General features: G+C 50.8%; 1 protein-coding gene across 1 annotated transcript in view; it reads right to left on the reverse strand.

The window, feature by feature from the left end:
• Window positions 1–307: 307 nt before the first annotated feature.
• LOC149334614 (uncharacterized) overlaps window positions 308–12,360 on the reverse strand; it is a 133,752-nt gene continuing 121,699 nt past the window's right edge. Inside the window, exons 11-13 of the mRNA XM_089557963.1 lie at window positions 5,100–5,214; window positions 4,005–4,138; window positions 308–440 (exon numbers count right to left, since the gene is read on the reverse strand). Coding sequence (XP_089414089.1) covers window positions 390–440; window positions 4,005–4,138; window positions 5,100–5,214 — 300 coding nt within the window. The 3' untranslated portion in view covers window positions 308–389. The remainder of the gene's footprint in view (window positions 441–4,004; window positions 4,139–5,099; window positions 5,215–12,360) is intronic.

Raw genomic sequence — 12,360 nt, forward strand, 5'->3', positions numbered from 1 at the left:
AGGACGCAGAAAGGGGAGACGAGGCACAGACGCTGTCTCGTCTGTGTCTCGTCTCCTCTTCTGCGTCCTTCGTGAAGTTTGCGCTGTTTTCATGTGGTTCCAGCATAACCTCAAAACAGGCTTCAGTCTTTTGTTGGAACCTTTAGCGTTTTCGGTGGTCATTAATTGTTTTGGCTGCTTGGCACGGCTTGTGGGGCCTTACTGCTTTCATTCAAAGTTTAGAAGATCGACTTCTGTCAACAGACACCAAAGCTTGCAGTGGCATTTTAGACCGTTATCCAAAAAGAAAGAACAACAGACGCTGAAAATTGCAGTCTGCGCTGCACAATTATTTTGCGCATGCAAAACACTTCTGTCCACGAATGATTGTGGGGATCCCACTGTGCAGATCAGTCTCCAAGGATCACATCCGTCAGGTCGCTCCCTCCAAAGTCGCAGTCCTGTAAGTTCAACAGAGCTTGGTTTAGAGTTGCTTGGTAGCATGCTTGCATTGAATATACACCAAATATACGCCGTCTGGGAACCAGTGTCATCTTGGCAATTCCAACGTGAATAATCATGGTCGCACATAACTGCGCTTTTGAAAAAGACTTGGGACAACACAGGGACAATCGGGAAAAGGGACTTGTGTGACCCCTCGGTTTTGCTTTCCAAACAGGAAATGCAATACTTGGAATAGTATTAACAAATGTAAACCGATCAGCTAGGATAAAATCTTTTTTATGCTTGTTGATATGATTGCAAAAATGCTGCTTAACTGTTTTTTAGTGATTTCTGTTATGACATGTGAAGCTTACATATGTGTGCTCATCGCAATAAAAACTTGAGTTGACAGTTTGCGCACCAGACTTTGTGTCACCCCTGTGTTGACCCGTCTTTTTCAAAAGAGCCATTATGTGTGACTATGTTAACTACCAACTAGCCCAATTTGAAACCCTCTTAAAGTGAACAATCAGTAAGCAGCGAGTCTTATAAAAAGTCTGATTATAGAGGAAATGCGTGGAGAAAGCAGGGCGAAATGATTCTATGCTGGATGGCTTCTCAGCAAACCAAAAATCTCTCAGAGACGTCTCTGAGAGGTTTTTGGTTTGGTGGGTAAAAAGGCGCTCTTACTGCAGCGGGTACACGCACAGAGACTGCAGACTACTGTTCCGTTACAAAACTACTGTTCCGTTACAAGCCGCGGCCTTTTGTGGCCACCGATAGCAGATTGGAGGGAACACTTGACCTTTAAGGAATTAATGCCTTCACATGCGAACGTACAATGGAGTGCATATTGCAGCCGCGCAAAACGACGAAGACGCGGAACTTCAACTAAGGACGTTGCCTGAATGTTAGACTTCAGGAGCATCGCGCAGCCGTTGAATCATTGGCGGGGAACTGGCAAAACATTGTCGCCATTGTCGCAAATGCACGCCCAGGTTCCGCGACACAATTGTCCTGAAAAAATTAACGACCCAGCTTAGCAGGGAAATTTTTGAAGCCTACTGCATAAGAAAAGAAGACGACCGGTGCATAAGCACCACTTCAGTATCCTTATTCAAGAAATAATTCAACTATATATATTCTAATTTGTGCCATGCGCGCCCACGTGCCTGTATAATTCAACTATCTAGATTCTAATTTGTGCCACGCGCGCCCACGTGCCTGTATAATGTGATGGTGCCTGCTGTTTATCAGGTGTGATTACGAATCTTGTATAAATATGGTTTTCCTTATAGTAAACCTTAGTTGAAGTGCCGCGTTTTGTCCTGTGCTTTCCTCTCTTCGTCCCTCGTCTTTGGGGGGTTTGCAATATGCACTCCATTGTCAGCCGCCAATTAGCCCACCTTCACCTGTTCACATGCGAAATTGGTCACTCTCAACTTTACTTTCATAGGTGCCTGGGAGTACCCACAGCACTCCTTGCGGAATGGTGCAACGGTTAAGGGATGCTCCACTGCTCTGCGATGGAAGGCCACAGGGGGGCTGTGCGACCCGAGTTGCTTTTCCCGAGCAAACTCTCTCGCGATCAGTCATTAACAGCCCCCTGCCACGGTGGTCAGTTTGCTCACCATCCGGTGGGCAGGTTGGAATGACGTCACAGGGTCACGTGACACTGGGACACTGGTGGCCCGACGGGTGGCCACCCTACGCCACCCTATTTTTCGCTCACAACGCCGACAACGCCGGATTTTATTGCGAAAGCAACACTACGCGAGTCGCCGAGCCATTTCGCGGTGCTGAGGAAAGGCCATGCTGCGCATGCGCGAGGAGCAGTGACGTCACACGGCGCACACTGACGCGCCGCCGCCGTCGCTGCACGGGTGATTCAGAGGCGCCGCCGCCGCGCTCGCCAGTTGCGCATGCGCAGTAGCGGCGCATAGCTAGCGTGCCGGAGCCGCCGCGCTGCCGCGCGCTCTCCATCGCCTCTCTCTCTCCCCTCGTTGCTTTCGCCATCTTCCAGGTTTAACCAGAGCTAAACCACCGCCATTTTTTCTGCGTAACTTTAGCACTGTCGCGTTAAAACTGCAATACAGCGCTAATTCTCGTGTACTCTGCTACTCCTATAGATGTGCACATATGAGTTCCGAAACACTTTCCACATTCCTATACAATCCTGTGTCCTATCTGTTCCTGCCTTTTTTTTCCTGTTCCCTCTCTCTCTAACCATTCACTTTCGCCGGCCATCGTTCAGCTTCCAGAAAAGCACGTCGTAGTTTGCGCGACCTGCACCAGTCAGTTTCTGTCATTTATGAGACAAAATTTAAAACAAAGCTTAATCGTCCTCACCAGCAGTTGAAGAAAAACGAACAGAGTTTCAGAAACCCCACAAAGCCAACGACTCATATTTCTAAACATAACCCTGACGCTGCCCTCGTCATGGGCTCTTTGACGACTTCAATGGTATATGGCACGGTATGTGGGGATTAACATACAACTTTGCTCACGCGCTGTAAGAGGCGCTGTAGTGGTGGACTAGGCAGTAACTTGGCGTCTTTCAACATGTACTGACATCCCGTTTGTGCATTTCGCCGCCATAAAAATGCAGCAGGGATTCAAATACGTGTCCTGGGGCTCGGCAGCCAAGTGGATACAGCCCTCCAAAGCTATGAATGAATAAGCGTCTTCACCATTGCCAGCACAACCGGTGCCCGTCAAGTCACTGATCCATTTTTTTAGTGACGGTAAGGGAATCATCATCATCATCATCAGCCTGACTACGCCCACTGCAGGGCAAATGCCTCTCCCATGTCTCTCCATTAACCCATACTTCGCCAGTTGCGGCCACCGTATCCCCGCAAATTTCTTAATCTCTTCCGCCCACCTAACTTTCTGCCGCCCCCTGCTACACTTACCTTCTCTTGGAATCCACTCCGTTACCCTTAAGGACCAGCGGTTATCTTGCCTTCGCATTACATGCCCTGCACAAGCCCATTTCTTCTTCTTGATTTTAACTAGGATGTCATTAACCCGCGTTTGTTCTCTCACCTACTCCGCCCGCTTCCGATCTCTTGACGTTACACCTATCATTTTTTTCCATAGCTCGCTGCGTTGTCCTTAACTTAGGCTGAACCCTCTTTGTTAGCCTCCACGTTTCTGCCCCGTAGGTGAGTACCGGTAAGATACAGCTGTTGTATACTTTTCTCTTGAGGGATATTGGCAAACTGCCATTCGTGATCTGAGAGAACCTGCCATATCTGCTCCACCCCATTCTTATTCTTCTAGTTATTTCCCTCTCCTGATCCTGATCAGCTGTCACTACCTGCCCTAAATAGACATATCCTCTTACTACTTCCAGCACCTCGCCATCAATTGCGAACTGTCGTTCCCTTGCTAGACTGTTGAACATTACTTTGGTTTTCTGCATGTTTGTTTTTAGCCCCACCGTTCTGCTCTGCCTGGATAAATAAATGAGAGCTCTGAAGAAAGGCCGAGAGGTCCGACACGGCATTGTACAGTTCTCTGAAAAGCGTGCACACAAGCCATAAACTATGGCGGCCCTCCAGAGGATCGGGGCTCACCTCCACGTTGGCGTCGGAAAGGTTGACGTTTCGCGCGTCGCAGTTGCGCATGCTGGCGTTCTTCAGCATGGCGCCCTTCATGTTGACGCCGTACATCTTGCTCTCGTCCAGCACAGCGCCCAACAGATTCGCCTCTGCGCAGACCGAAGCGCCACACGGCGGTTGGAACTCGCGTAACATCGGTGCCGCCGAAGAAATGATTTGTTGTCTGTGGGGGTTTAACGGGCCACGAGTGGGCCACATTGGTCATGCGCCCTGCAACAGTGCATCAGTCATGTCACCTTGCTCATCATTTCATGCAGCCACCAACCACAGGATTTCGTTGAAGGGGCCTGGCTATAGCTGGTGGGGCAAGACACTGAATGTCTCAGGCATGAAATGCATTTAGCGCCCATTCTCTGCAGACCAAGGCAAACGTCAGCTGGAAACCGTGGCAAACTTCAAGCCGAAGTTATTCAAATTATTTCGAAACTTGCCATCTGTGCGGTATTATGAAGAAAAAAAAACGGTTTACAGGGGCTCAATGTCCCAAAGCGACTCAGGCTATGAGAGACGCCATAGTGGAGGGCTCCAGAAATTTCGACCACCTGGGGTTCTTTAACGTGCACTGACATCGCACAGCACACGGGCCTCTGGAATTTCTCTCCACTGAAATTCGACCGCCGGGGCAGGGATCGAACCAACGCCTTTCGGGACAGCAGCCGAGCGTCATAAAGTGCACTGTGCCACCGCGGCGGCTAGTGCCGCAGAAATAAAGTAAAAAAAAAAACCCATAGGTCGGTTCCCACCTGTAACAAGAGGTGCAGCCACAGCTGTTTCCGTTTTTGAACGTATACATATTCGCTTATTCGTTCATTTGTCTTACTGACCAGTAGACCGCGCATGATGTAATTGATGTTGTCCGTGACGCCACTCTGAAGCATTCAGCGTTGCTTGTCGCAGTGTGATGCCAAAGCTGTAAAGTAAGTCTAGCTTGTTTGGAAAATTACATCGCGATAAGCGCTTTCCAGCGCCATTTATATAATGCCACATGAAAGCTGAAATGCCAGTAGCCCCACTGGTGCGGTTCAGTGAGAGTGTGAAAGAGGTGCCTACGTTTGAAGTCGGCGTTGTCTTCGGATGGGCCAGTGGGGTTGCCCATGGTGCACGACTTTAGTCTGGCGCCCTTCAGGGTGGCACGCGTGAACTTGGCTGCGATCAGGTGCGCCTTCTGGGAGGACGAAAAATAGGTGAGAATATAGGCTGGCCTATAGCAACGCAGTCCTGAATGGGACTGCAGGCTGCATCGTTCCTTCTTAAGTTTCTTTTTATATTGACAGAATCGACAGGCGTACGGGCTGTAAATTCTGGCAAGAGATTAGCTTAACTTACGGAGTAATTCCTCATTAGCATCCACCTAAGCGCAGCGATACGGCTACAAAGGAAAGCTAAGTAGCCTTCTTGGAAGATTCGCAGTTGAATAAAATTCGTCCTGGTCCAAGGATCGAACCTGGGACCATCGCCAGTCCGGAGCAGTCGCTCTACCAACTAAGCTAACCAGGACGGCTAGCAGATGGCAAGGCGAGAGTGAATTGACAAACTCCAAGTGGTAATGATGTTAGTCCAATGTTTTTTGGGGAAGCTCCAATGTGTAGCAGATTTCAGTTAGCGAATATTAAGGGCCACATTCCACTTCTGAAGGTCGGAATGAAGATAGCCTGTATCTATGGGATACTGCATTCTAGTAACAAAGAGACTACTCTGATCAAATACGGAGCATTTATAAGCTGGAAAGGAAAACAAAACTGGAATACAGCTGCTACCATCATCAGCAGCTTTCACAAACAGATTGCGGTGGCAAGGCAGTTTTCTTTCACCGACCCCTGACGCTAGACTACACGTCCATCTACTTCCTGTAGGTGATCACAGGGCCCTACAGGTTGTGACGTAACAAGTTTGAATTGACTGCCGGTAGCAGTAAAAACAAATTCTCTTTTTAAACCCAATTGTCTCGACAACCATATACTGCGTCTTCTGCTGTCGTTCAAACAACAGTACACCTAGAAACAGCCTACAATCGATTTTTACACCGAAAAAAAAATTTGATGGAGTCGTCCTCGGTGTCTCTTTTAGGCGGATCCTTGTCCGCGGTCGTCGGCATCGGTGATGTAGGTTTGTGGGAGGTCTTGTGAGTTCCAGTTCGCTACACTCGTATACAACTCAAGGACAAAGTGGCAAATGCCCCTCAGAGGAGACCCCCCCCCCGCCAATAGAGTCGACCGAACAACATGACGTCATGGTTAGTCGGTGGTTAGTGTCCAGGTGATGTAAGCTTGTGGGAGGTCAAGTGAGTTCCAGTTGGCTATACTCGTATACAACTCAAGGACAAAGTGGCAAATGCCCCTCAGAGGAGACCCCCCCCCCCGCCAATAGCGTCGACCGATTAACATGACGTCGTGGTTAGTCGGTGGTTAGTGTCCAGGTGATGTAGGCTTGTGGGAGGTCAAGTGAGTTCCAGTTGGCTACACTCGTATACAACTCAAGGACAAAGTGGCAAATGCCCCTCAGAGGAGACCCACCCCCCCGCCAATAGCGTCGACCCATTAACATGACGTCGTGGTTAATCCGTGGTTAGTGTCCAGGTGATGTAGGCTTGTGGGAGGTCAAGTGAGTTCCAGTTGGCTACACTCGTATACAACTCAAGGACAAAGTGGCAAATGCCCCTCAGAGGAGACCCCCCCGCCAATAGCGTCGACCGATTAACATGACGTCGTGGTTAGTCCGTGGTTAGTGTCCAGGTGATGTAGGCTTGTGGGAGGTCAAGTGAGTTCCAGTTGGATATACTCGTATACAACTCAAGGACAAAGTGGCAAATGCCCCTCAGAGGAGACCCCCCCGCCAATAGCGTCGACCGATTAACATGACGTCGTGGTTAGTCCGTGGTTAGTGTCCAGGTGATGTAGGCTTGTGGGAGGTCAAGTGAGTTCCAGTTGGCTACACTCGTATACAACTCAAGGACAAAGTGGCAAATGCCCCTCAGAGGAGACCCCCCCCCCCGCCAATAGCGTCGACCCATTAACATGACGTCGTGGTTAATCCGTGGTTAGTGTCCAGGTGATGTAGGCTTGTGGGAGGTCAAGTGAGTTCCAGTTGGCTACACTCGTATACAACTCAAGGACAAAGTGGCAAATGCCCCTCAGAGGAGACCCCCCCCCCGCCAATAGCGTCGACCCATTAACATGACGTCGTGGTTAATCCGTGGTTAGTGTCCAGGTGATGTAAGCTTGTGGGAGGTCAAGTGAGTTCCAGTTGGATATACTCGTATACAACTCTAATCCAAAGTGGAAAATGCCCCTCAGAGGAGAACCCCCGCCAATAGCGTCGACCGATTAACATGACGTCGTGGTTAGTCCGTGGTTAATGTCCAGGTGATGTAGGCTTGTGGGAGGTTGTGACGATTCCCCAATTCAGCGGACCCAGCTGCACGGGGAAGAAGGGAAAGGGAAATAAACGCTCCCTCGCTTTTCAAGGAGAGGAGCCAGTTTGACTTCCGCCAGCAACGTGTACTGTCGCTTTACGGGCGCCCCTTCCCGCGCCCTCCTCAGGGCACGTCGGTGACCCGTTCCGGCATGCGCTTCCAAGCTCGCCCACTTACAATACTATAACAATTCTGGCGACGAGGTAAAAGTTTTCCGACATCGCATCATCTGCAACCATGCCGACCTACGGAGCATTGGAGCCATTCCACGGGGAAGGAGGAGCCTGGACAGAGTACTTGGAGCGAGTCAAGCTCTTCTTCGACGCCAACAGTGTTCCAGAGGAGAAGAAAAGGTCCGTCCGTGTTCCTGACATGCTGCGGGTCCAGCACCTACTCCTTACTACGGAGCCTGCTGACGCCTAAGACTCCAGATCAAGTCTCCATTGACGAGATATTCACCGTGCTGTCGGGCCACTACATTCCTAAGCCTTCCGTGGTGGTCTGCCGCTTCAGATTCAACAGTCGCTCTCGTCAACCGGATGAATCTGTCAGCGACTACATCGCATCACTGAAAAAGCTTTCAGCAAACTGTGAGTACGGCACCTTCCTTTCTGACATGCTGCGGGACAGACTCGTTTGCGGCATTAATGACGCGCCAATGCAACGGCGCATGCTTGAAGAGCCAAACCTGACGTTCGAGTCTGCAGTCAAGGTCCTAGTTGCAATCGAGACGGCGAAAAAAGACTCAAGCATGTTGATGCAAGCCCAGGGTATGGCCGAAGCGCAGCCAGTTCACAGTGCGATGCGAGCACAAATGAAACAGACGATAAGTTGTTATCGCTGTGGAGAGCCGCACTACGCAACAGTATGCCGGCACGCAAAATCCCGGTGCAACGCATGCAGCAAGATCGGGCATCTGGCCAGAGTATGCCGCTCAAGGGCTACCGACACGAAGCAAAAGAACGTGTCAATGAAGCACAATACGCAGAGGCAACAAAAGCAGCCAGTTCACAGCCTTGCAGAGAGTGGAAATCTTCCTGAAATCCAGTCACAGGTCTACGAGACGTGGCAGATGAAAAGCGACCAAATAATTCCTCCGTTTGTCGCAGTTTTACAAGTCGCAGGCAGACCTCTTAGAATGGAGCTGGACACGGGGGCCAGTGTCTCCGTAATAGGGGAGACCGCATTCCAACAGCGGTTTCCTGAGCTCTCAGTAGATCCATCAGACGTGATTCTGAAGAGTTATTGCGGAAGACTGACGCCCGTTAAGGGCAAGGTTACCGTTCCAGTCCAGTTCGGGCGAAGAGAGGCAACACTGCCTTTGTTTGTAGCTCCAGACCAGTGTCCAACTCTTCTCGGACGAAACTGGATCAGTGCGCTGCAGCTGAACCTCAATGAAGTCCGATCCGTTGACTCACTTACGAGCATTGATGAGCTGCTGGCTTGCTACAAGGACGTATTTTCAGAGGGTCTAGGCACATTCAAAGGCCAAAAACACCAGAGAATGGGAAGGAAAGCACACTCTAATCCGTGGCCGTTTCCAAAGAAACCATGGTCTAGACTGCATGTCGACTTTGGTGGTCCATTTCAAGGACACTACTTTTTCGTCCTAGTCGATGCCTACTCTAAATGGGTAGAGGTGGTTCCCGTTCATGCACCATCAGCGGACGCCACAATTCGATGCCTGCGAAGCATATTTTCCACACATGGCATTCCAGACATCATTGTCTCCGACAACGGCACCGCATTCACCAGCGAGAAGTACGCTGACTTCTTGAGCAAGAACGGCATACGGCGTATTCTTATCCCGCCATACCACCCGGCATCGAACGGAGCAGCGGAACGCGTCGTGCAGACAATTAAGGGGAAGCTCAAGAAGGCAGCGCCTGGCGATTTCCAAACAAACATCGACAGGATCCTGCTTTCTTACAGAACAACGCCGCACGCGTTTACTGGGTCGCCTCCCGCTGAGCTCCTTATGGGCAGGCAACTGCAAACGCCCATTCAACGAATGCACCCCGGCCTAAGGGCGCATGTGGACTTCAAACAATTGAAGCAAAAGATGCGCTGCGACAGCAACGCACGCAAAAGCTCTTTGCCTTCGTCCGGCGAGCCCGTCTTTGTTCGAAACTTCCGACCAGGCCCAGCTTGGATTGCCGGAACGGTTCGCCATCCCACAAGTTCTTCGTCGCTTCAAGTACAGCTCGAAGACGGAACGCTGTGGAACAGACACGCGGACCATGTGCGACCGCGAAGGACCCCCGGCGTTCTCTCCGACGACGAGGAGCCTCTTCCTGCACTGGCAGCGACAACGGACACGGAACAGTTGTGCCCACCTATCTGCTCATTAAGCACCGAGCCGTCTACAACAGCCTCGGCGCCGCAACAGCAGTCAAGTGCGGCTCCTTTGTACCCCCAGCTTCGTCGGTCTTCCCGGGTCCGGAGGCCTTTTATCTACTACGGACTATAGAGGCGTAAACAAGCGCCGCTCGACACCAGTGCCGTGCAGCAGGCTTCATAACAAAGGGAGGAGTGTGACGATTCCCCAAGTCAGCGGACCCAGCTGCACGGGGAAGAAGGGAAAGGGAAATAAACGCTCCCTCGCTTTTCAAGGAGAGGAGCCAGTTTGACTTCCGCCAGCAACGTGTATTGTCGCTTTACGGGCGCCCCTTCCCGCGCCCTCCTCAGGGCACGTCGGTGACCCGTTTCGGCATGCGCTTCCAAGCTCGCCCACTTACAATACTATAACAGAGGTCAAGTGAGTTGCAGTTGGATATGCTCGTATACAACTCAGGGACAAAGTGGCAAATGCCCCTCAGAGGAGACCCCACCGCCAATAGCGTCGACCGATTAACATGACGTCGTGGTTAATCCGTGGTTAGTGTCCAGGTGATGTAAGCTTGTGGGAGGTCAAGTGAGTTCCAGTTGGCTACACTCGTATACAACTCAAGGACAAAGTGGCAAATGCGCCTCAGAGGAGACCCCCCCCGCCAATAGCGTCGACCGATTAACATGACGTCGTGGTTAATCCGTGGTTAGTGTCCAGGTGATGTAAGCTTGTGGGAGGTCAAGTGAGTTCCAGTTGGATATACTCGTATACAACTCTAAGACAAAGTGGCAAATGCGCCTCAGAGGAGACCCCCCCCGCCAATAGCGTCGACCGATTAACATGACGTCGTGGTTAGTCCGTGGTTAATGTCCAGGTGATGTAGGCTTGTGGGAGGTCAAGTGAGTTCCAGTTGGATATGCTCATATACAACTCAAGGACAAAGTGGCAAATGCCCCTCAGAGGAGACCCCACCGCCAATAGCGTCGACCGATTAACATGATGTCGTAGTTAATCCGTGGTTAGTGTCCAGGTGATGTAAGCTTGTGGGAGGTCAAGTGAGTTCCAGTTGGCTACACTCGTATACAACTCAAGGACAAAGTGGCAAATGCGCCTCAGAGGAGACCCCCCCCGCCAATAGCGTCGACCGATTAACATGACGTCGTGGTTAGTCCGTGGTTAATGTCCAGGTGATGTAGGCTTGTGGGAGGTCAAGTGAGTTCCAGTTGGATATACTCGTATAAAACTCTAAGACAAAGTGGAAAATGCCCCTCAGAGGAGAACCCCCGCCAATAGCGTCGACCGATTAACATGACGTCGTGGTTAGTCCGTGGTTAATGTCCAGGTGATGTAAGCTTGTGGGAGGTCAAGTGAGTTCCAGTTGGCTATACTCGTATACAACTCAAGGACAAAGTGGAAAATGCCTCTCAGAGGAGACCCCCCCGCCAATAGCGTCGACCGATTAACATGACGTCGTGGTTAGTCCGTGGTTAATGTCCAGGTGATGTAGGCTTGTGGGAGGTCAAGTGAGTTCCAGTTGGATATGCTCATATACAACTCAAGGACAAAGTGGCAAATGCCCCTCAGAGGAGACCCCACCGCCAATAGCGTCGACCGATTAACATGATGTCGTGGTTAATCCGTGGTTAGTGTCCAGGTGATGTAAGCTTGTGGGAGGTCAAGTGAGTTCCAGTTGGCTACACTCGTATACAACTCAAGGACAAAGTGGCAAATGCGCCTCAGAGGAGACCCCCCCCGCCAATAGCGTCGACCGATTAACATGACGTCGTGGTTAGTCCGTGGTTAATGTCCAGGTGATGTAGGCTTGTGGGAGGTCAAGTGAGTTCCAGTTGGATATGCTCATATACAACTCAAGGACAAAGTGGCAAATGCCCCTCAGAGGAGACCCCACCGCCAATAGCGTCGACCGATTAACATGATGTCGTAGTTAATCCGTGGTTAGTGTCCAGGTGATGTAAGCTTGTGGGAGGTCAGTGAGTTCCAGTTGGCTACACTCGTATACAACTCAAGGACAAAGTGGCAAATGCGCCTCAGAGGAGACCCCCCCCGCCAATAGCGTCGACCGATTAACATGATGTCGTGGTTAATCCGTGGTTAGTGTCCAGGTGATGTAAGCTTGTGGGAGGTCAAGTGAGTTCCAGTTGGCTACACTCGTATACAACTCAAGGACAAAGTGGCAAATGCGCCTCAGAGGAGACCCCCCCCGCCAATAGCGTCGACCGATTAACATGACGTCGTGGTTAATCCGTGGTTAGTGTCCAGGTGATGTAAGCTTGTGGGAGGTCAAGTGAGTTACAGTTGTCTATACTCGTATACAACTCAAGGACAAAGTGGCAAATGCCCCTCAGAGGAGACCCCCCCGCCAACAGCGTCGACCGATTAACATGACGGCGTGGTTAATCCGTGGTTAGTGTCCAGGTGATGTAAGCTTGTGGGAGGTCAAGTGAGTTCCAGTTGGATATACTCGTATACAACTCAAGGACAAAGTGGCAAATGCCCCTCAGAGGAGACCCCCCCCCCCCGCCAGTAGAGTCGACCGAACAACATGACGT

Source organism: Amblyomma mixtum, chromosome 8 (genome assembly GCF_055824585.1).
Source record: "Amblyomma mixtum isolate Tamu chromosome 8, ASM5582458v1, whole genome shotgun sequence".
NCBI lineage: Eukaryota > Metazoa > Arthropoda > Arachnida > Ixodida > Ixodidae > Amblyomma > Amblyomma mixtum.